This window comes from Brienomyrus brachyistius, chromosome 22 (assembly GCF_023856365.1).
Source record: "Brienomyrus brachyistius isolate T26 chromosome 22, BBRACH_0.4, whole genome shotgun sequence".
Classification (NCBI taxonomy): domain Eukaryota; kingdom Metazoa; phylum Chordata; class Actinopteri; order Osteoglossiformes; family Mormyridae; genus Brienomyrus; species Brienomyrus brachyistius.
The window spans coordinates 2,351,991-2,377,131 of record NC_064554.1 but is presented as its reverse complement, the minus strand read 5'-3'; the positions used below and the strand labels follow the sequence as shown (position 1 = coordinate 2,377,131).

General features: G+C 46.8%; 1 protein-coding gene across 8 annotated transcripts in view; it reads right to left on the bottom strand.

Annotated features, from left to right (window-relative positions):
* LOC125717696 (septin-9-like) overlaps window positions 1-25,141 on the bottom strand; it is a 36,758-nt gene that overhangs the window by 2,923 nt on the left and 8,694 nt on the right. For 2 of the 8 annotated variants that reach the window (XM_048990900.1, XM_048990902.1), the window contains 7 exons: window positions 17,886-18,353; window positions 5,859-6,041; window positions 5,200-5,328; window positions 5,011-5,092; window positions 4,691-4,828; window positions 501-618; window positions 128-223 (listed from right to left, as the gene is read on the bottom strand). In XM_048990900.1, coding sequence (XP_048846857.1) covers window positions 128-223; window positions 501-618; window positions 4,691-4,828; window positions 5,011-5,092; window positions 5,200-5,328; window positions 5,859-6,041; window positions 17,886-18,353 — 1,214 coding nt within the window. The other 6 variants (XM_048990901.1, XM_048990905.1, XM_048990903.1 and 3 more) reach the window with 6 other exon arrangements.

The following is a 25,141-nucleotide window of genomic DNA, read 5'->3' as shown; positions in this document are numbered from 1 at the left end:
GGAACCAGGAGGCGTTAACAGCACGGAAAGAAAGAAGCTCCCACTGCTTTCTGAACGTGAGGAAAGAAACGTCATGAGGTACAGAAAAGGTGGGCAGGCCGACTGGACCCCCCCTCCCCTCGCTCACCCTGATTCTCTCGTTGATCGCCCGGTCCTCTGCGTCTTCGTCGAATTCCTTTTGGGGGTACACGTCAATGTCGTTGGCCTGTAGCTCCTCCCTGATCTGTGGGGACGCGTTGAAAAACGAAACAGACTGACAGACTGTACGCGACTTGATGCAAGAGTGATAAGTCCGTACAATAATATATTCAAAGCAGAATTAATTTTTAATGTAGCCATTAGTATAGCCACAGTTGGTACCAGGCAGCCAATCACAGCTGATTCCAGGCTGGCTGTCTGTTCCCTGATTGGACACTGGTGACAGGTTGGCATACTACTGAAGCAGCTGGAAGAACGCTGCAGAGCGATCCCGGTCATACTGCTGACCCCAGCCGCTTCACCTTGTTTTTGAAGAAGTCCCTCTCCTCCAGGGTCAGGGTGTCGGCCTTGGCGATGACGGGGACGATGTTCACCACTTTGCTCAGGCGTCTCATGAACTCAACGTCAAGAGGCCTGAGGCTGGGCAAGGGCGGAGACACGTGTCAGTGCTTTTCGGGCATATACATGTGAATGTGTAATACCGCATGTCTGGATCCAATAAGCTTCAGGCTTAAAAGAAGCTAAGACCAAAGGGTCTGTAAAACATAATGATTGCTGTGTTCATGGGAGTTTTACACAAAAATCTTCTGAGGGCAGAACAAAAAAAAATGACTGGTTCAGAGAGATAACCAAACAGATTGTAGAGGAGGTGGGACCAAGACTTCTGATTGGTTGGTCCTATTTCATCTAGCTGCTTGGACCTACCTTCTCTACAATATTATTGGTTATCTCTCTGAACCAATAATATTTTTTTCAGCCCTGATAACGCTCTTGTGTGCTGAGTAAATCTCCCTTGAGCGATTGCTGCACTCTGGAGCAGGTCCAGGTGGAACGTATTGGGATGTTTTGGGATGCCTGTTCTGCGTTGTCTCATCCAGAGTTCTGAGGAATCTTCTAGGCTGAGCTTATGTATCCTATAAACAGTCCAGCAAAAACTGAAGAGGTTGAAATCGTAGGAGTCCATCTATAAGATCCCACTCTTTACAATCCAGCAGATTCTGCGCGATTCACGTCATCAGCTGAACACTATGTGTGTAGGAGTCTTAACCGACTTCATTTTAATATGTGAGATTGGAGATCTATGTGAGAGTGTGTGTCTATATCAGAGCTTCCCAATCCGGTCCGCGGGGGCTCACAGTCGGTCCATGTTTTTGCTCCCTCTGAGCTCCCTGACAGACAGTCCACATTTTTGAGCTGGGAGGGAGCAAAAATTTGGACTGTCTGTGGGTCCACAAGGACTGGATTGGGAAACACTGGACTATATGCTCATACTGTGTACCCATCCTGTTTAAAATGGATTGTACAGAACAGACTTCAAATATGATAAGAACAAAGCATCTTGAATCTTGCAGATTTCGGCACACTGCTATCTAAAAAGATTTGATTGAAAAAAGAAAACAGTCAATTAAAACAAAAGAAGCACCTACTAAGAAATTTTACCACTAACAGGAATAGATCAGCTTCACATACGGATTTAGTGTCTCTGCAACACATGAACACTGACAGGAAATCTACTCCCCCGTCTAGTTCTACGCTTCTAATTTCAGGCTCCAAATACGACACACAGCAGCTGACTGGCCGTGGAAGAGCAACCGGACGTGCACTCTTTTCCTTACTGCAAGAAAACAAAAGGTCACCCCAAAGGGACAAGCTCATATGGGGGAGAGAGAGCTTTTTTCCTTGAACCGCAGACACCGCAGAACTCAATAGGTGGCGCTGTTCAACCCCAAAAGGAAAGCTCTGTGAGAAAATGCGACGCGACCTCCAGCTGTACCTTAAAAGTCATTAATTAGCCATACCGAGCTGTACAAGTGTATATGATATGTTTAAAGTTTAGGAGCCATTTGCTGCCATTTGTTTTATTAAAGTGGGAACGTCACGTGGGAGAATACGTCGGCACTGCGCCTATGAACTCGGTGACAAATGAAACGTGCCAGCAGTGGGATAATTCCCTCCCCGCACTCGGTGAGCAAAGTGCGTACAGTTAAACAAAAGGGGGCACTGTAGCTGTCTGCAGCTCGGCCAGGGACAAGGTGTCCTGCCTGCCTCTTCTCCAGTTTCCACAGCTGCCTCCGGCTGCCCCAGGCCCCGTACAGGACGCTCATTGTCCGCTAATCCTCTGGTTGCCACGGCCCCCTCTGCTGACCCCTGGGTGGCTGCGGGCTGCTTCAAAGCCGGGCAGCAGCTGCGGACAGGCCCGGGGAGGCACACACCGGCACCGTGCGGCACCGCCAGACCGGATCGCACCACGACCTCGTACCTCACATGCGCCCGTTTCGTGAGAGCTAAACCCACCAGCACTACTCATTCAGGCCACCCCCGCATAAATATTACCAGGACAAATCGCACCACGGTTGTGGACAGGATCCATTTCCTGCACCAGCATTTCCTCTCTCAGCTAGAGGCCTTAGGGGGACAGATGTTGCTGGCTGGGGTGGGGGGGGCATGGCAAGAACAGCTGACAAAATGTTTAAGGAAACAGGACTCCAGCAGAAGACCACTGAGAGTGCGGACTCACCCTGCTCCACCCAGGGAACCTGACGGCCAGTATGCGGATTTCAAAAGTTAGACTAAATGTGGGTGGAAGAGCGAGTCGGGGGTAGGGGGGGGGCAGCCCCTGGCGCGCCCAAGCCCTAAAAAACCAATATCTTTTGCCAAAGCATAACTGAAAACACACTGTACACTACACATAAACACACATTTCAAGTTTTGTCAATGAAACTTTATCAGCATTTAAAATATTCTGTTGTCAGACATTAAACGTTATGTTAAGCTGCCTCCGCTAAACTCTCGTATAAATGTGTTGTGTAATGACTTCACTTTTGGGTCAATATTCCCATAACTGAGGTGTGCAGCTGGGGAAATATTTACTTCTCATATTTCCGTAGCCACACTCCTTGGCGGTGACTGATTATTTGCAGTCTCGGGAGGGGCACTTGCCCTCAGGCACACAGGTAAGACGACCGTTTAGCAGTTTGGGTGAAGGTGGAGTTAATGGGAGTTGGGGGGGGGCAGCACTCAGTGATCAGACCCAGATGTTTCTGGAGACGCCGTAACAAAGATTTGAGGTGCTGGGATTTTTAAAGCTGAGTGAGACCAGGCCATGTTTGCAGTCGCCTATAAAAAGTGTGCTCTGTTTATGAACTGTATAAACCACTGCAGCGGGGCTACACACACACACACACACACACACACACACACCAACACACACACACACACACACATACTGATCCAGACGTATTAAAACCCTATCCATGATAGTTTTGTGAGACACATACTGACAGGGGCCCTGAGCAGCACATGGGCCCTATCCCGGGCCCCGTCCTATGCCCCACATTACTCCTGTCCCGAGCTCCAAACAGACCCTGCCATCGTAAGGGGACTTCAGCTTTGGCTTAGTCATAAGCCCACAGCTGGTCTTTGGCACCTCCTCCAGCAGTGGAGCATTCAATCACATTCTTACAGCTCCACAGGACCTAGACCCACTACCACTGCCGCGAGGCCTGCTAACCAGCCAATGCTGCATGAATTCACCACCATTACAGGTCTTAGCTACAGATTAGCTAGGGATTCACCAAGAACTAAACCCTGAACAAAAATACACGGTATCAGTGTCCTGCACAGTAACAGCCCCACAATATTAGACTGGGGTATGTTTAACATTACTATGACCAAAGGCATCTTATTCATGGGAACAACCTGTTTTATAGAACACTGGTGTTATACTCATCTTTGGTTATTATTAACATGGTCATTATGACTAACTGACAGCGGAATTCTAACATTAATAGTTATTTATATCAGAGGTACGAATACGAATTATATGGAAACTTCCGTTTAAATATCCCCTAAACCGATAATGCATGCATAGATTCTATAACGTGCCAAGCATCACATTGACTTGGCATTGGTAAGGAAAGAAAATAAAGATTTTGAAATATATTTTATCTTGATGCTACAGTGCCAAATAATGGACTTTTTCAAGAGAAAATGTGGAGCCAAAGAGGTCTGGTCGCCTTGGACGTTCTGGGGGCAGAGCTGCTGTATGCTGCTTCCTTCACCCTTCCCACTCAATCACGAGTGATGGACAAATGAAGCATCATGAACCATTTGCTATATTTTTTGACCCCACTAGATGGTGCTCTTGGGTTGCTTTGCGGCATGCTTTGAGCCCTTTTATGAACAGAGAGCACTATCTAGTGGGGTATAAAAAAACAGCAAATCATTCATGAAGCTTCATTTGGCCACAGTAGTGCAATGATCTATTACTTGTAGTGCAATTATGAAGCAAAGCAGACATAACTAATCACACACAGAGCTGCCACAGAGAAGAACTCCTTACTTCTGTTGAAGTAAAACAACAGGGACATAGCGCACAGCACAAAGCATAGCACAGAGCTCTTTGCATTGTGTCCCACGTTAAAATCTAACAGGCGGGTGATGATGTGCGTGTGTGATATCACCATGTATCAAGGCAGTGATTGGTCCTTACCTATGTCCAGTAGGCGGGATGAAATAGATGCAGCAGTGAACTCGAGAGTCCTGGATCCTCGTCTTCCTGTTGATGTTGATCTCCTCTTGCAGGTACTGCTCATACTGTTCGTTAATGAACCTCATGATGGGCTGCCAGCTGTGCAGGACACACACACACACACACACACACACACACACACACACACACACACACACACACACACATACGGACAGAGTCACACAGGAACAAAAATGCACAACCACAATGTCAGTATCTCACACACAAGGTATGATCAGATACACATTTTATTGTGTGGAAGACTACAGGACTACACTGACCAATTTTCATTGTTGATATGATCTCCAAATCCCGGGGTGTCAATGACAGTCAGTTTCATCCTCACACCTTTCTCCTCGATCTCTGAATGGAGGGAAAGTCCATGGTAAACCAGAGACTGTTGACCTGTCCTGAGGTCTCATGAGAGATAAGGCTGAGGACATCTTGCGGCATCCTTCCTCGTTGCTCACCGTGACTGATCGACTTGATCTCCACAGTCTTAGGAATCCTCTCGTCAGCAGAACCCAGGCCTGTCCGTCGGCTCACCTTGGACTTGAAGAGGGTATTCATCAGTGTGGACTTTCCCAAGCCACTCTGCCCTGCATGGAACATCAGCAGAAGCAAAGGCACAGAGCACATGGAATGAAAATATAACAACATGTTGTGTTGTTGACAATAAGCATTCGACTATCTTTGGGAACAATTACACGCAGTGTGCAGACTCCGCCTTCCATGGTCACCTCCGTCATCTGGTATGCAGCTACATCAAGTTGATTGATGTGTGTGTGTATGTGTGTAGTGTGTCTTTATGGCAGCCATATTCCAAACCCATATAACAGCCAGTCAATCAGTGTAACAAAGCACAGTGTAGCACAAAGCACAGACACATGGAACAGACTTAAACATCTTAAGCTAAGGTAGTTTAGGGACTTCAACAAGCACGGTTGTACTGGAGCCTCTGAAGTACTGTTGCCCAATCCGATCCTGGGGAACCTACAGCCAGTCCATGTTTTTGCTCCCTCTGAGCTCCCTGCCAGACAGTCCACATTTTCATGGACTGTTTGAGGGTCCCCCAAGGTTTGGATTGGCAAACACTGCTCTAAAGCACCAGCACCGCACACTCACTCACCCACAACCATAATGTTGAGCTCAAAGCCCTGCTTCATTGCTTTCCGCCTCATCTGCTCCAGGATGGCATCGATGCCCACATAGCTGAAATCCACGCTGGGTTTCTCCATGCTGGCCGGGGACGGGGCCGGCTTCACTAGCTCCGACATTGTACTGGTGATATGGCTGGGGACGACCTCTGACCCTGGCGAGAATGCAGACACAGGGGGAAACATCGACAGTAGTGTAAAATTTAACTGGGATTTATTTATTAATGCCAAGAAAAAAAATCCACAGTTCTGCACGGTTGACTAATGGCAGCTAATTGGTGGAAATTTCAGGTACACAAAGTAAAAATCCTGACCAGGATTTAGTTTTAACCAACCAGTGAGAATAATGAGTCACAGAGTACTAACTTGGTTGGTTGAAACAAAATCTTGGCCAGGATTTTTATTTTCTGGACATGAAATTTCTACTTCTGTCTAAATTGCATTTCCAAGTGAGAAATGAGAATTCTTTATGAAGCATTAAGTTCACTGCGACACTCCACCTTGCTGGACTTTCAGAGAAACTTCTTAATTATTTCTACATGTATTTCGATGTGTTTCTACACGTCACAAGACAAAGCAGCAGAAGAACAAACCTGAGCTGGTTAACACTTGGTATCATGTTGAGAAGTTTCACCGTTAGCTGACAACAGCAAAACTGACAGACAAGCATCTAGAGCAAGTTTATCTTTTGAGAAAAACATTCAGATCTTATCAGCTTTGACTTTTCAGCTCGTTCTTCCAGCTCACTGACTTTAAGTAAATAATCTATATAGAATGCAACCCACAAAAATTCCGGAACGTGAAAATCATTTTTTGTAATCCCTAGCTTCCGCACGCCCACCCCCACCCCCCACCCCCCGCCCGCCAGGTGTCATCTCACCCAGTGTTACACATATAAGGACCGAAAATGAAATCTGAGGCAAGGGAAACACCAGCTGTGCAGTAACAGCCACTCAAGACTTGGAGGTAGACAACAGGAAGTTGGTTCCCTTAGGTGTAAAGACAGACATGCAGGCAACGAGCTTAAGGCACTCTGCTCTGCTGTGTTAGGGAGACAGAACCTGTGCTGTGCTCAAACGAACTAGTGTTAATGACAGCACACTAAGCAGCCGCGTGGAGAATCCTCTCAAAGGGCTTGTTCCCGACATATATACACGCACGCTAGGCCGAACGCTTCTCTCGGTGCCACCGTAGGGGAGCCTCTTCGGCGAGGTCGGCCAGCGGCGCGAGAGCGTACTGGCCGGGTCCTACCTGGGTGCAAATGACTCCAGCGTGAGCCTGCTGCCTGGCCTGTATTTCTGCACGTCTGCGTTCAGACCCTGAGTGCTCAGCTCCTACAGAGGCAACCGGCAGAGCTTCCTACAGCCAAGCAGAGGGCGCCGTCCACGGGCTGCTCTTAACCGCGGGAGCAGCCCACACACACACACACGCACGCACGCACGCACACACGCACACACACACACACACACATATGCACAAGCAGACAAAGCACAGACACAGCGATCAGCGGGTGGAGTTCATGCTACGACGATCCTACAGGCTCCTGCGCAAGGCAGATAGACAGACACACGCTCACATAAGTGTGCTCACACACATACATTCATTCCTTTATTTTACTGCTCAGCATAAAAAAAAATCTGGGAGATTAATGAGCCTGAAACCACAGGCATTCGAATAAACCGAGCGCCTCTCACTACACGGGCCTCTGTGATCCCCTCTCTCCCCTCTTCTTTAATGCAAGCAGAGCACAAAAAGATAAAGACAAAGACTGTAAACTGACTCAGCAGTTATGATGCATCACCTTACATCCTCATAGGTTTTCCTAGAATTATTTTCATATTGTAAAATCACATCATAAATTGCCACAAGCAAATGCACATTTTTGGAATCGTTTTTAGCCCCACTCTTCATGATTTTTAGCCCCGCCCTTCATGAATTTTGAGCTCCGCCCTTCATGAATTTTTGGCCCCGCCCTACAGTGATTGACACCATTGTCAGCTAAGAATCATTAAACTAGTTGATTAAGTGACACTTATGACTCAGGTCAAGTTCCTCGCTCAATGACGAGGACCCTCCCAAGACTCAAACAGATAAACTTTACACAAATCCATACTCTTACCCACTATCCTATGCTATCCCCCTGTTACTCAAACGAAAGTAACTTTATCTCTTTGCACTGATATAACAACAATGTGCTCCGGACAAACGTTCACATAAGTGTCCCTTTGGAGGAATCTTCTAACACTGGATGTAAAGGGAGCATCAAAGTGTCCATCCAGTCAACAGCCACATGATTTCATGTGAAAGAATTAGAAGGTTTGATTTCTAAATTAATAGCATTTTATGGTGGCACTTTGCCTGAGAGGACACAAGTAAGTTAGTAACTCAGTTGCTAATCAAGTACAAATCATAACCAAATATACTTCCTGCAGGAAATACATGAACTGTGCAGATTGATTAATGCAGCGTGCTGCCATATGACTGTCACATTCACCAGAAAGGCGAGAAAGAGACCAGCAGGCAGAGGTGCTGCAGCATTCCCACACAGGCCGGGGGGTTTATTGCGATCGCCATTCATCGCGGGGATGTTAGGCGTGCCAACGATTATTCCTCCCTGCGACCTAGAGGGTCTGTCACTGCTGTGCAGGCTGATACTGATGATTTTTAATCTATTTTTAATTTGATCTTGATGGTGGGGGCAGGGAGATACCTTAATTCTCAAACTGAAAAATACACAGAATAACCAAGATAATATTGTCAAAGGGTCAGTCCCTTATGAAATTATGCTTCCAGAGGGAAGTCAAGTAATAACTCAGTTACTACTGAAGTACAAATCATGAACTAATCATTAACAATATAGTAGCTACTTGAGACAAAAGATACGTCATAATTCATTAATAATAAACATGAGATCAGCATGTGTTTACATACTTGTGTCATTCATGACTTGTACCTTCAATGGTTCCTTCAGTAGTTCACAAAGGTTTACAGAATTAACAGATATAGTAACAAATACAGTTACTGCTTGAGATAGAAGATACATCACGATTCATTAATGATGAGCAAACATGGTTAATTAATACATAGCTATTAGCATAATGCTATATTATTTGTGCCCCCTCAGGTAAAGCGTTATCCGGTCACTCTCATTCTGCAGTTTCTGCTTACTGGCTTTCGGAACAACGACATTTCTGTTTTTCTGCTTAATGAAAACCAGACTTTTATAAAGACAGCTCTAACCGTCTGATAGCTGACAGGCCGGACAGAAACGAACCACAGAGCTATTCTCTCCGACAAACTCCTTGACCGTTACCCTGGCTGAAGGTGGCAGCCACAAAAACAAAGAGTAGCTGTGCTTGTTCCGTGTCCACTGCACCTTGGCTGACGTGGTCCGGCCCCATTTCCCACGAGCTTGTGCCCCCCCCCAAGGTCTTATAATAAATTCTTACAAGCTTGATGTTCCAGGACAACGAGGAGTGTGAGCTTACACAGGACTACATAAATCTGCTAGGGACAGAAGACAAACCTTTATCTGTGTTCTTACTACCCCTCGCCAGCAGCCGTAGATCATCGCCCACACACTGCGGTAGTTAAATGTCACGTTAGTCAGCTTCTAGAGGTGACTGGTCCCAGCCAGCAAGGAAGGTAGCTGACAACCAGTTCAAAGCCTCTCAGGTCAACCACAGAATTGTTCATCCAGTGTGACACACCAACATGTCTCTTCAGCTCTGTGCCAAACGAGGCTCTAAGTACGAGAAAAACGTAGAAACTGGGAAGAAGGTCTTAATACAAATATCATCACACTTACTTTGTACATCCTACATGGATGAACCTGAGGTGGAACATGCCAGAAAGCATCATGATAAAATGTGACTCTCACAAAGCAAAGATGCTGCAGAAAGTACGGAGTGAGAGCTACCGGGTGAACCCCTCTATAAAGGCTTAAGAGCAGAGCCGTAGGAACCAAGGTCCATTCCTGTAAACACACGTCGCTGAAATGCCGCCACGTGTGTCGTCAGTTACATGCTCGGGTTACCGTCCCTCAGTGCCAGTTCCGACAATGTCGACACGTTGGGCAGCCGCCAATCGCTGCGTAGCACACTCACAAACTGCACCACATGGGGATGCAAAATCCTCTCAAAGGGCAAAAGAAACAAAGAAACAAAATAGCCCCCTGTCCCTGCTGGAAAGAAGAATCTGAGGAATTCTGGGGGTAAAAGACTAAGATCAGAAGCTGTTTGCTCGGGACTTTATTTAATCAGGAAGATATCCCATGTTTTGTCATTCTTTGTCTCTTAAGGATTTTCCAAAGACATGGCAACTGTAAGTCATCTTTATTTTAATTGCGGTGTATCCTCTTCTTTATAAAGTGAGGAATTCTGGTATGATATACCAATCCGTTTGTATATTACTACTAAGGCACACAGGCGTGGAGAGTCCATCGGCTGCCACATCACAGCCCCCCAGAGGTGAAGTTCACAGGATCAGCGAATGTGACGGCGTGGCGAAGCAGGCAGCTCGCAGGCGAAAGACAGGAACTAAGTTGTCACATTCGCTTCCATTTCTCATCCAGAAAACACGTCACAAGTAATACAGACAGACACCTGCATGTTAGCAATAACATCTCCACCGCCAATGAATCCACTTACTGCACCAGAGCGGCAGTAAGGGCACGATTCGCTATGAGCGCGACATGTGGGTGAGTTAATGTGACACCAAACCACAGGAAAAGCAGCTGAGAGAAATACAGAGAGAAATATCTAGAATGTTCTTTTTTGGTGGCTGCTGTGTTTGTAGGTCAGAGGGTCCTTAGACATTGCAGGCCCCTAAACCAGACAAACCAACAAGGCATCCACCCCTACCCCCCAGCCTCCCCCCCACCTCCCCGGCAGACCAGATCTGCTGATTCCTCCGCCCCTGTCTCAGGCAGCTTTAGCAATAAGAAAATACCACACGCACAAATGTAGGACCCCAAAATCTTTCAGCTGTGCCCTGTGGCATTGCAGGCTGCTACCTTCCCCAGGCCCCCAGGCCCCCAGGCCCCCAGGCCCCAAGGGGCTACGCTGCTCAGAGCTGCATGGTGACCACGCAGGTGTCAAACTCTGTTGTTCTCATTCTTGGATAGAAGTCGACTCAAAGACACCCAGACAGAAGGCTTCCGATGCGTGGAGGGGCGTGGCCTGTCGTGACAGAGAGACCGTTACCCGCCACGCACTCGTGTCTGTCTGAGGCGCAGGGCATGCACCACTGCGACGGGCGGACCCTGGTGCTCACGGATTACTGAGGCGGCCTTAACAGAAGACATGCCTCTCGTCACCATGTCCTCAACACCTTAAAAAGGCGCTGAATAGTCTGCGGGCAGCAGCCTACAGGAAGCCATTAAAATGAGCAACATGAAAAGGAGTGAAAGACGCCTGTCATGGAGCCAACATCTGAACCGAAAGGCTCAAGTGCTGGGCGCATTTAAAATAAGCAACGTACAGTTCATTTCAAAACTACGCAAGATCTCCAAGGAGAGCTTACCAAAGCAAACGGATGGAATCGACCAAGATAAATTACCTTAGCTAACTTGCCCTGAAGTTTGGTAATGTGCTCCAGTCGATCAGAATGCAACGCAAACAATCCCTGGTGCAAGCGGAGGAAGATGGGAGAAAAAGCAGTGAGGTTAAATGGCAAGCGGCTCCCAAAACACGAGCAGCGCTCGGAGCAAACGTGTCACGCAGACACTCCAGGGGCCTGCAGTGATCTCACACTTCAGGCAGATGGGAGGGGGTGAGAAAAGATGCAAAACATGACAGGGGAAGAAAGTGAGAGACAAAGAAACAGGCAGAGGCGCACAGACACACGCACACAATCTCCTTTTCTGACTCACATTCTCCAGCGCTAGGCTGAAATCTCCACAACAAAAGTTCAGCCACTAAACATGGGGCATGCCTGCTCCCTGCAAAATCTGCTTTCTCACCTCTCGAGCTGAGCACTCCCCTTTCAGGCCAGAGGACACCCCCTTCCGAACTGGCTCTGCTGCAGCGTGCCACAGGGATGGAGGGAGGGAGTGTCGCAATCAGTGGAGATACTGAAACCCCGCCCATCTCCAATCCCTTTAGCTCCGCCCACACATGGCTCATGTGACACACAGAGCCAATCACGCCACACCCCTCATTCATTTTAAATAAAGGGAGGGCATTGTAGATGAAGCTGCAGACCGTTGTCATGTTGAATTACTGTTGTCATGCTTGTCAGCCCCGAGTGCTCCCTCCCTCTCTCTCTCTCTCTCTCTCTCTCACCCACACAGAGTAGCACACACACATTCTGCAGTCAGCCCAGGGCAGCTAAGGGCATCTTCGGAAAATCTCAGTGGTTCCCCCCCGAACTGACTGGGAAAGATTTGCGCTTCACAGTGAGCTGACACAAGCTAGGGCCTGGCCGTGCTCAAGCCCCAGAGAATCTTCCCCCGAAGCCGTTACCCTGCTCTGTGGTTAGTCAGCGGATGGGGGGGTTCGGGGGGGGGGGGGGGGGGGGGCCCTTTTGTAGTTTACCCAGATGCTGGTCAGCACACATTACACAGGCTTTCCCACCACTGAAAATATGATGACATCATTGCGAAGCCCACCGGGGTGCAATACCACAAAGTTTGCCTGTGTGATTGAGGGTGACTGTAAATAACACTTCATATCACAGACTAACACTCAATAGCCAGTATCCTCCCCTCCACCCCAAGCCTCAGTGACCCGCTGAGCACCAGTGACTGTCAGCAGGTTTGTAGTGTCACAATCTACCCTCAGCTGATGCTTTCTCGCATCACACGGCTGAAAAGCCCTTTAAGGAGAGTCTCGTGGTTTGAGGAACATGTTCTGAGAAATATCACAAAGCCTGTTTTACTACTATTAATCAAAAGAGAACTTATAAAATTCATGTTTTCCTTAAAAACTCCCATTACAGCAGGAAGAAGCCATAAACCGCTGGCATGATGATCTCTGTGAACGAGCGATACTCAGCCTTCTAAAACTGCACTCCCTGCAAACAGCCTAGCAATGGCTTCGAACAGAACTGTGAATAATTAGCTCTGTTTATGGGTATACTCTCTAAACAAGAGTGATGCCTGCGTGTGTCTGGACCCAATTTATCGGCTTGAATTTTTTTTTCCCTTTCATGCGTCCGCAAAGCACTTTCGCTTTGCCGAGAACGAACAATGCTTCCAGAATGAACTCGATCTAACAGGCAACTGGAATCAAACCAGTACAGACCCTCCCCCGAGACAGTGCTCCGATTGAACGAGGGAATTGAGATTGATTGTGGAAACATTTGGAGCGTTCCAGGTATGGAATAAATTACCAACGCCCCCCCCCCCCCCCCCAATGTTTCTCACTCACACATTTCTCAGAAAATCTAAGATCAGGCTGAAGACTGAGCTGAACGCAGACTGAAGAACTTAAAGTCTAAACTCTCGTTTCTGTGCCTTAGCGACATACTGGACCTGACATGAACGGACTGAACCGTGACCCCTAATCATGTTCCATCACAAGCCTTCCCTGGCAAACAAGCCATGATGACTGAGGGATAGGAAGAGTGCCTTGGGAATTTTAGTGGGCTTCTGAAATATTTTCCACTTTCTATTGTGACTATTCCCTAATTCTTTTCACTGACATACCAGTAAAAACTAAATTTTGCGTTCAATTCATTCTCCTGGCAATTTGGCAGGGCTTGCGGTCTTACAAACAAAAGCGTTGGTTATAACCCAAGGGTTTTTCGTTTGTTTTGTGACTGAATTGTTCCTGCTAGTTAAATAACATTAAGGCTAAAAGCCGCTCCAGCTTTGTAGCTCTGTTGTTTCTCCAGCGAACCTTGGGACACCAGCGAGGGTCTCACTGGTTTCTTTCACGATCCAGAGCAATGCAGCCTACGCAGAGCGACATAAACACCGTCCTGTAGCTCCGCCCCCTACTGCTCATTCTTTTCCCTCCTTCCAGAGGACAACAGGCATACTTACAACAGGGGGCTGGGTGGAAAACTTTTGCAGGAAAAAAAAAAGAGGGAAGGAGAACAACGGAAAGAATGACAAATCTTCTCAATAAAAATAAAGATGAACAATAGCTGCCAGTCAGGTTTGCGGTCATTTGTGGCTCCATCTCTCTCTTGAATTAAGGATTGGGAAGGTAACTCATTAAGCGCAGGAAAAACTTATGGTTGGCCACCCCGGAACACTCCAACCCGCAGGGAAATGTGGAAGACGGGAAGCAATCCCCTCGAACCCTACACCAACGGAACAGAGGGTCTCCTCATTTTTACAGGCATTCCTCCATTTCGTGAAAAGAATTCAATGAGCAGTGTTCTACCACACATTGAACCGAATCCAGTAAATGTTTTAACCCAAACCAGCGTGCGAAGCATATGTTCATATTACAACCCTCATTGCACAATTCTGATTTTATGCTCGGATCGGATTTGCCTGTCCTGACAATTTGCATTCAGAGTTGCAAGCCACCTGTATCTAACCGTACAGTGAACGCGCCTGTCCTTGAAAATGGTTCGCATGTACACATTGATACATTTTTGTGCAAGTCATCTGTGTCATCAGTAACAAAAAATGCCCAGCACATGCCTATAGACAAACAAAAGAACACGATTGCCGATCTGACCATTCACGTCACAAGGCCAGGAATCGGATATGCATCTGATCTAGGACCACATATGAAAGTGACTCAAATCTGATCTGAAAAGACCCTGACGAGAACACGAGAGGTTAATACCTGGTCATATAGAAACAAAAGATCCACTCTTAGCTATATTCCACATTGCCTAACTGTGGCCTACATACCTCTCCCTGTGACTGGCAGGAGAATTAATGTCTGTAATTGAAGATGGAAGCTATTAGTCACACTTAGAATCACTTGGGACGGTGTTTGATGGCCCCGAGAAAGCAGGCAAATGTTCCCTGGAGAAGCGGGGAATCTGTCACGTTGCATTTGTCATGGAAACAGAGGGTCAGGACGAGGACTGACTCTGGGAGACAGGAAATGCTCCCTCGGCACGTGGTTAAAAATAACGGGGGGCGTAGCAGTTAGGGCACAGGGACCGCCGGCCTCTGAGGAAACACTTTTTCCCTGTGCTCTTGTGCTGTTGTCATGACAACCCACGTGACACTTCACTCAAAGGTGTCTGGTGAATAACAACAAACACAAACAGAAAAAAATATACTAAACACACTAATATGTTTGATATTATCACTGTGACACATTATGCCAAAGATGCTGTTTTTGTGCTTGTGTCATTGTATAGTGATGTCTTTAATCAGGTCTTCACTACTTCCTGCTCTTGTCTGTGGCAAGACATAGAATATCTGTATAACAGTGACTCCTACTGGTCATTGCTAAAGATGCAATGGATCAAGAACGGCTTACCCTAAGTCTAAGGAGTCCGACGGAAATACATCCCTGCAGGTGGAACTAGGGACTGACCAAGTACTTGGGACTGTCCAGCCTGGTCTGGTTCTTCCTCTCACTGAATCACTGCGCTATTCTGACATTCATGGAGACCGTTTGCTGTAGACTCCCTGACCGCTGGCTCTCAGCCCCATTCCATTACACGGCTCTCTATGACCTGACACATTACACATGTCCTTTTCATCTCTCCTTAGTGGAGTATAATGTTCATGAACAGACAAGCGTGTGTTTAAACATGACACGTCTCAAGCCAGACGGAGACGGCAGCCACTGAAAACTGCTGAGCTAAAATAAATGCTCGAGCAGATCTAGCATAAATATACTCAGGTAGTGTTATATACTTTGGACTGGCTGAGACAAGAAAGCAGGCTTTACCTTTCTTATGAGATTCAGAGTATGCAAGACAATAACAAGGGGTTCTGTATCCACTGTCTTACGACACAGAGACGCTTCCGACCACAATGACACTCGACACAGCGGCCAGGACTTCTTGTGCATTTGTTCTCTAACAGAAAGGTCAGAATCTAAATCAGTCAAGGACCAGGAAGAAAGAAAACATACCACTGAAAATCCCCTCACAGTAATCAGAGAGTCATTCTTTGTCAGACTCGATCCCAGTAAATAAACCATTTATATACATTTCTTTTTACATTTTAAATGTTTGACTTATAATTGTAGGTATTTGTTTATATTTAGGATTGTAATGAGAGCCAAAGTTTTCACTATAATCTGGTTCAAAACCCAACAAATCAGAATCCTGGAAATGTCCCGGGACACGTTCATACTAACATGCATGATTTTCCACTGCCTCAATGCTCAGTATGACAGTTAGCTAAACCCCCGCAGCAGTATGGAAGATGATAGGGGCCAGGCCTGTCCGGGGGCTCTGGCTGCTGGATGCAGTCATGTGGGGCTGCTAGCAGGTGGGCAATCAAGCCAAATGTAAGCAGTATATACTGAAGCAGCGATGGGGATTAAAGGAGTATGTGCACATACACAAAAGCACACAGAAACACAAACAAACCAATCTCTGAGAAATACAACACGGTAGTGATGGACAAAATGACACCTAATGAACCACTTGCTGTATTTTCTGACCTCACTACATGGACCTCTTCATTTGCTTCGGGGCATGCAATGAGCCCTTTTTTAAACAGAGAGCACCATCTAGTGGGGTCAAAAAATATAGCAAATGGTTCATGAAGCGCCATTTTGTCCATCTCTATAACGCAGCCAATGAGCTACAAAAATATTTATTATAGGGAGCTAACCGAGTCAATATTGTACATCATGTGATGATTTCATCACCACACACAATGCCCTGTGTCTGGAAATGACCAGGCACCTTGAGACAGGTCACACTGGATTTGGCAAAGAGAGTCACGCAGCATTCTCAGAAGCACGGCATTGTGGGAAGGGCTCTCTGAAAAGCATGGTAATGGATATGCCAATAAATTCTCTTTCAAACGGCATTAAAATAATAATTTGAAATTTGTTCATTCAGTGGAAAACATAAAAAGTTATTCACTGTAAAACAATGTAACCTTGGGGAGTTTTCATCTGTTTGCTTAACTGAACATTTTTTATCCTTGTATTTTTCGCCCATTTGTACAGCTGGGTATTTTTTATTGGAGCAGCTCAGGTTAAGTAGCCCCCCCCCCCCAGGGTGACCACCGGGTTACAGCTCCGTGTTGGAGCAGCACGCTACCTGCCGTGGTCCAAACAGGAAACCAAGCGGGCCTTTTGGTTAACATAGGCAGGCCAACGACCTTTATTTAATTATAGGGGTCTCCAGTGCGGCCAACATGCTGACACGCACATGCTGCCTCTCAAGCTGTGCAGCTGAACCAGTGGGCCCCATCCTCCTGCAGGGGGGTGGTTTGACATCACATCCACACGTACCTGGGGGTACAGACTGCACGCTGAGACGTGACACTGTGGTTAACTAACGTCGTGCAGCCTTCAAAACAAACCCTGAAAATAATGCCTTATGAGGACTTCGCTGAGGACCGAATCTACAGTGCTAACTAGATAACGGGATGGGATTTCAGCCACGCTCCAAGGGACACAAGACTGTCTCGTGAGACTAGGAAAGAGCAAAGGGTCCGCAGCTGCTCTCTGTCCTTCGCTTGTACTCCAGCTAAGCTTATACTTAGATTTCGTTCGCAAAAATGGGAGAAAATGCAAAACAATCACATATTTAAAAAAAATCAAACGCTGGGATTCCAGCTTCTCAGATTTCTCACGGCCCCCGAAATGAGCTGCATTATTAATTAGCATAACCTTCTGCTAGAGCACGGCTTCCTGCGGAAATGGCCCCGTTACTCTCATCGCCGCTGCTGACGCGCAAACTCTCTGGCTGGCCCCGTGCACCGGCCGTGTTTTGCATTTCGAATTCAGAAACGTCTGCGGTCCGGCAGTGATCTGGCCTGTGGGAGAGTTCAGCGTGAGTTTAATGTGAGCCGTTGCCCTGCAGGGTATTCCTCACAAAGAAATCTGCCTACAAAACACGCTGAAAGTCGCATGGGATGCTCTAGTGTACCAGGTGTGGTGACTTACTGTCAGGAATCCTGGCGAATGCCTCAGGGATTGGGGACTGCGTCTTGGGTTCACTTAGTGTGGGTGAACTATTCTCTATCCTGGAAGTTCCTGTCAACTCTGGCCCTTTGGCCAGTGGAATATCCGGAAGCTTCCGTGGCGACTCCACCGGGCTCGCCGTCTCCGCTCTCCTCTGGGAGGCCTCTGGAAGGCGGGAGGTGCTGTGGCTGACGGGATCGGTCCGCCTGTTCACCTGATCCGTGCCCCTGGTGACGCCGGATGTCTCCGACCTCCTCAGACCGAAGCGGGATGCCACGGAGCCAGCGCTGCCGTCTATGGTCTTGGAGGAGAGATCGATGGAGAGCTCAGCTCGCCGGGAAGAGCCTGACGGCTGCAGGCCAGGCTTTGCCGTTCGAGGGGTCACCGCCCGGCGAGACTGAGGCAGTGTGGATGCTTCAGTCTCCTCAGTTTCAAACGACCTCTTCAGAGCTGAAGGACAAAAGGTCACATAAAGGTCAGATCAGATAAAGGTTAAGTAAAGGTCAGATAAAGCTAAATAGGCCAGATAAAAGTGACAATCACAATCACAGAAAACAAATGGAATTATCGCTAGAGCACACATATATTTAGTGAAAACATCAAGTGTGAACTGTAACTGTGAATGTTTTCTCTACTTGAATAACTTGAGGTTAATATCCTTATATAAATTGAGTACTTAGAAATGTAGATGTAGGGGAAGTACAAAAGACAGGATGTCACAAATTAGCGCAAATGACACTGAGTAAGCAGTGGCAGCCACCCAAAATCAAATAATGTAGCATGACTTCAATGTATGCCTGTAATGAGAAGGTAGCAATAATTAACCTCTCATGTTGCATCTACTTGAATTTTCCTCATTAGATACAGAACACAGCAACAACTATACTATAAAACGTTGATTCTCTTTAACCAAGAAATATATTTACCATGAAATATCTTATGCATTTTTCAGGAGTATTTGAACCATAACAGACTGGGTGGCAAATAAACCTGGACATGCTAGAAAGCAGCTAGAAAATAGACCCAGCTCAAATTAAAACCAAAATATGCAGAGCTACACTTCAGTCAAATGTGTAAACAGATAAAAATGAAAGTGCATCAGTCCCTGGAACACATTTGCTAAAATTCTAAGTGATCAGCACAAGCACCCGGCACTTTGTGGTGGCAGGCTTTTTTAAGGCAATCGCTGCCACTGAGCACACAAGGAAGAACAGCAAGTCTGTTTGTCCCTCTTTGATAACTGGTGACATTACATCCACAAGACACAAGACTCTTTTCTCTTCCCTTTGGCAAGTTTTCAGGTATCTGTGACTCAAAGCACACATGCTTCTATTGGCTGGCAGCAGGTCCTGATCTCCCCAGGGGAGCCGGTGTGGGCTTCATGCTAACTCGGCCTGAGATATGACTATAGAGTCCAGAGAGCTACTGGAATGGGCGTTCTCCTAGTGGACTGGCTTTCACGCATGTGCTGAGAGGACTTCACGATCTGGTTTATACTGTTGGATATTTTAATATATTATAATATAATGACATTTTCCTTTAAAGTAATATTGCTGCAAACAGGTTGTTAAAATGAAACTTCAAGATTATACCATTCTGTAAGGTGTTACACTACAACGCAGTGCCGGATGTTACATTAAAGGGTGATGTGAGGCAAGGGTGTCCAATCTTATCCACAAAGGGCCAGTGTGTATGTGGGTTTTCATTGCAATTCCCTAATTAGATTACTAATTAGAGGACTGATTGGCTGAAGAGTCCTCACACCTGGGTTAGGACAGCTGACCTAAAGATTTTCCTAAAGATCTGCGTACACACTGGCCCTTTGCAGATTGGACACCCCTGCTATAAGGTGTTAATGTAACACCCTGCACTGCATTGTGGTGTAACACCTTACGTTACATTAAGGCATGCTGTAAGGTGTTACACCACAATGCAGTACAGGGTGTTACACTGAAGTGTGCTGTAAGGTGTTACACCACAGTGCAGTACAGGGTGTTACACTGAAGTGTGCTGTAAGGTGTTACACCACGATGCAGTACAGGGTGTTACACTGAAGTGTGCTGTAAGGTATTAAACCACGATGCAGTACAGGGTGTTACACTGAAGTGTGCTGTAAGGTGTTACACCACAATGCAGTACAGGGTGTTACACTGAAGTGTGCTGTAAGGTGTTACACCACGATGCAGTACAGGGTGTTACACTGAAGTGTGCTGTAAGGTATTAAACCACGATGCAGTACAGGGTGTTACACTGAAGTGTGCTGTAAGGTGTTACACCACAATGCAGTACAGGGTGTTACACTGAAGTGTGCTGTAAGGTGTTACACCACAATGCAGTACAGGGTGTTACACTGAAGTGTGCTGTAAGGTGTTACACCACAATGCAGTACAGGGTGTTACACTGAAGTGTGCTGTAAGGTATTAAACCACGATGCTGTGCAAGGTGCTTTATTAAAGCATGTTATAGTGATACAGTGGTTACCACTGTTTCCTCACACCTCTGGGACCTGGGTTCAAGTCTCAGTGTGTGTGGAGTTTGCATGTTCTCCCCATGTTGTCATGGGGTTTCCTCTGGGTACTCCAGTTTCCCCCCACAGTCCAAAAACATGTTAAGGTTAATTGGAGTTACCATAGGTGTGTGTGCCCTGTGATGGGTTGACGCCCCATCCTGGGTTATTCCCTGCATTGTGCCCATAGGCTCCGGACCCCCTGTGACCCTGAATAGGACAAGTGGTTATTGAAAATGGATGGAGGTGCCATAGGATGTTGCATTTAGAAGCAGTGTGTTATAGTGAAGCACGCTGTAGGTTGTTCTAATTTGATGCAGTATAAGGTTTCATATTATTCCACGATAAAAGGCATTTCATTATGTTTCTGGCATTTGTGGCTGAGTGTTAAAAAATGTGCCCCAGGCTGGATGAGTTTCCTGAATGCCAGGTGGCCTGGAGTAAGCGGCACAGGTACAGTAAACACTGAGAAACAAAGAGCACTGACATGTGGGGCAGGCGTGAGTGCTGAGTGAGAACGCCGGCGGGAAAGGAACCGCCATGGCAGCTGTCTAACACGCCATGCGTCGCTGCTGCAGAGTGATCAGGGGAAATAGCTGACAAATGAAAGGAGGTGGATCAGAGACACGCAGCCCCAACAAAATCACACATGCTGGCTTTTACTTCCAAAGAGGAGGGTCTCAGTGTCTTAATGCTGCTAATAATTCCCTTAAGTCTGGCTCCAATCTTATTTTTTTTAATGCAAAGAGCCTCTTCTGGGACTGTGAGCTCTGTCTTTCCAGACAGCGGGAGGAACCTGGACTCTAAGAGAGCAGAACCACCTCTGGGGGCCTCGTGGATGAAGATGCATGTCAAAGATCTCCTCTTCCTCAGTCACGTGCCAACAAAGTGCCTGAATTCCACCCTCACCCTTCAGATGATCCCCCCCCCCCCAGCTACAAACCGACTCAGAGACAAAGGCCAGCTTTATTTGGGCACCAAATCCATAATGTAACACGATCAGGTTTCCACCACGACGAGGAAGCAGAGGCACACGTGTCACATGGACTGCATGACAGGACGCTAGCCAATCACACGCCTGCGCATTCTCCTGCAGAATCAATGGCCTCTGGTGTGTGATGTGACAGCTAACACACAAAATAATCACTCAATCGTTTAAAAAACGGGATTCAAGAACTATTAATAATAATGTGGATGTTACAGACAGCATCATAATCAGACATCAGCCAAACAGAGGCTTAACTTATGGTATCTTTTCCACACACAAGCTGAGAGGCACAGACAAACAGGCAGACATATTGGTGCATTTTAGCTTGTAACATACAGCATCGCTGACAGGTTATTTCAGATGCAAAGTGGGCTGATTCTCTCGATAGAAATATTGAGTTCTTCAGCTAAACAAGTGAAAAGGTCGAAATGTAATATTGAAATCTTTCCTGCTTTATCAATAAAAAATCTCTTTACTGGTAGCAGTGGCCGAGGGATTTTATATAAACACTCCCATTGTATTTGTTTGACTATTAACCTGCTTATTGTCATTCCTTTTTCTAAGGAAACGAGGTATAGGAGGAAGGCTGGGAACAGCCCAGGGTGGGGTGCCAACGTACCGTAGGACACACTCACGCACCATTCTGTCATCATTAAATAAAATGTTAATTTTGCCTGATTATTTTGCATCTTAACAACAGTTATGTGAAGTGAAGACCACAGGTGTAATAATTTAGCAGATGTACAAGTGAGGAATGTTTTGTGGTCAGACGGCCAGGTCAGTCAGGATCCCTAGAGCGGGTAAAGTCAAGGTTCTCCGATTACTCCACTGGCCAAAGGATCCGAACCCATGACCTTCCAGACACATATTCCTCATCCGCTCAGCTACACTCCACACATGCAAAAGAACAACAACAAAAACAACCTACGGAGAGCAAATGACGTTACAGGGCTGTTTAGGTTCCATCTGCTGCAGCAGAATGTAACCAAAGTTCACGGCAACTAATATCCAATTAAAGCAGAAGGGGCTCCTGACTCTGCTGCCAAGGAAAAGAAGTCAAGTGGGGTCCCCTCCCCAGGGCAAGAACTCATCAGCAGGAACCACCACACCTGAGCTACAGGAACCTTTACGCTCCCGCCCACCTCCAAGACCACAATGGGTCCGTAATGGTGATGATAAACAAGGCAACTTTTCCGGCAATGTTTCTGGGCAACTGCCAATCATGTGAGACCAAAGCCAACTCAAAAGCAGCCAATGGCTGATCGAGGCTTTTCAAACAGAAATCTGTGGCCCAATGTCAATCGGCAAGTGCCCAAGCAACGTTGCCCATAAAGCTTCCCTCAGTACTGTCACACTATGCAGGGGCCCAAGCTTTAAACTGATTTACAAGATTGTTAAGTTGGATATATTATACAGGATACGATATATGATACAATACATTCAATTATTCTGCACTCAAATGTAAGGATGACTGTATGAAACAAGAAACATTTACCACAAGACAATTTTAAAGATAAAAATAGAAGATAAAGATGATGTAAATTAATACAGAGAGAAGATATAGTAGTGGCTTGAGAGTGGTTTGTATTCTTGGCTCAGTTGTTTTACACTAACGTGCAATGCACACTTGCAGGAATTCTGGTGAAGGATTCACTGTAGTTGTGTGCCATGCTTCTCGGCTTTTGCTGCACTGGCCTCAGACATAAAAGATTCTTATTTGTCCTCTTGGACCCGAAAAGTGAGCGACACTGGGCTGCCACTGGGGCCTGTGTGTCTCGGGAGCAAAAGTCGCTTCAAATGAACATGGCGGGAAGCTGAGCAGAACACCTACGGAAATGGAGCACAGAATTGTCATTATCACCACACGTGGGGACGGGGCACCCTCACTGCACTGCCGCTCCCCTCGTTAGCCATGTCGTAGGTCTGGGCGAGTGCACACCGCCCATCCCCCCTCCCCCCCAAGCTGAAGTTCAGGCGGTTTGCCCGCAGGGCTGGGAAGTTAGACCAGACACTGGAAACTCAAGTTCTGTCTACCCAGACATTTTCGGCACCCGCAGAATCTGCGCTTTCCATGGAATTTCCTTCCTCTGCCTCAAAGTCCTAAGAGCTACTCGGTATCTGCGCTCGTCAAGCCTGTGTTACCGGGCCAATCAGAGAGTCACTCCCTGTGCACTATTTCTCTGTGCACTATTTCTCTGTGCACTATTTCTCATGGAACCTGACACTGGACAGCCAATTATTTGTATACAAATTTTGTTACGGACCCTGAACCAGCAGTTCTTGAGGCGAAAATGTCATTTTTAAGCAGCCAAACATATGAGGATATATACTACAATAGCGGCAGCAAATCTATAGAGTCACACCTGAGCACAATTTAGAAAAACGTGCTTAGAACTATTATTTTAATAAGAAACCTGGCGACAGCAGGTGTGCAGACGCAATAAGCCGTAATAGCCTCTCGGGGAAGTGGCAGCTGGACAATGCTGGCAGAGTCAGGCTAAGGATAAAGAGGGGGGCAGGGGGGGGTCACATGCAGGGCAGACTGACTGGAACAATGCAAAAACATGCACAAGCCATTATGGAGCTTAACACTCAAGGACAACCAGTTTCAACAGAGTACCACTTTACCTGCCGCACCAGATGTAAATCTGTCGCTAAAGGAAAATTCCAGACCCCACAAGTCTTTTCCCAGAAAGCTTTAACCGGCACAGACGGGACGCCTCCACCGAATACAAGAATCCCTCTGCTTTCGTTCACACGCCGGGCCAAAATTGAGGAGGCCTGATCACATACCGCAACTGCTAATGACAGGGAACGGAACCCAACATGTGCTGATGCATTTCAGACAGGAATCCGCTGAAACACAAACGACCAGGCAGTATGCACGGGGCGCGCTGATGAAAAGGCAGAAGCGGAACGGGGGGGGGAGGGTGGGGGCACCATGGATCACTCACCGGCAGGAAGGCAGGACCGGTGTTCTAAGAAGTGTCATAAGTCACCATAAAGTGATGAATCCTCTCTAGCGAAAGAATGGAGTATCACAAGCCAGAGGTACCAAGAACCATCAAAAGCCGACCGTCCCAAAACAAGGGCAGAATGTTCCAGACCCATGCAGTATTACTGCATTGGTTACTGTTAATCTCAAATAAAAACAGCCACGCAGAGAACATTCAGTTAAGGGTACAAACAGGAAAATCAGACAGGGAGCAGAAAGAAAGATCATATCACACAACCAACCTTCAAAATCTGATATAATTCCTTCCAGGTGAGAATTAACACTGGAGTCAGACATGTCGCTTAGTGGCACCATGGGACAGAGCCGCGCCTTGATCAAGGTGAAGTTTCCCGCAGGTTCCCTGGGTCTTTGGATCCCAGAGCAGCAGGAAACAGGAAAAAAAAGTTCCTTTGCACAGATCCGAGCCCCGTGCTCTTAAAGGACCCGTTTATTTTGCCTGACTTTCTCTTCCAGGCTCAACGTCACAGAACTGAGAATGTGAGTGATGACAACCTCTCTCTCTCTGTCTCTCTCTCTCGCTCCCCCTCTCTTTCTGTCTCTCTCTTTTGCTATCTCTCTGTCTCTCAATCTCTCTATTTCGGTCTCTCTCTCTCGCTCCCCCCCCTCTCGCTGTATGTATCTCTCATTCCCCCTCTCTCTCACTCCCTCTCTTTCTGTCTTTCTCACTCCCTCTCTCTCTTTTGCCATCTCTCTGTCTCTCAATCTCTCTTTTTCGGTCTCTCTCTCTC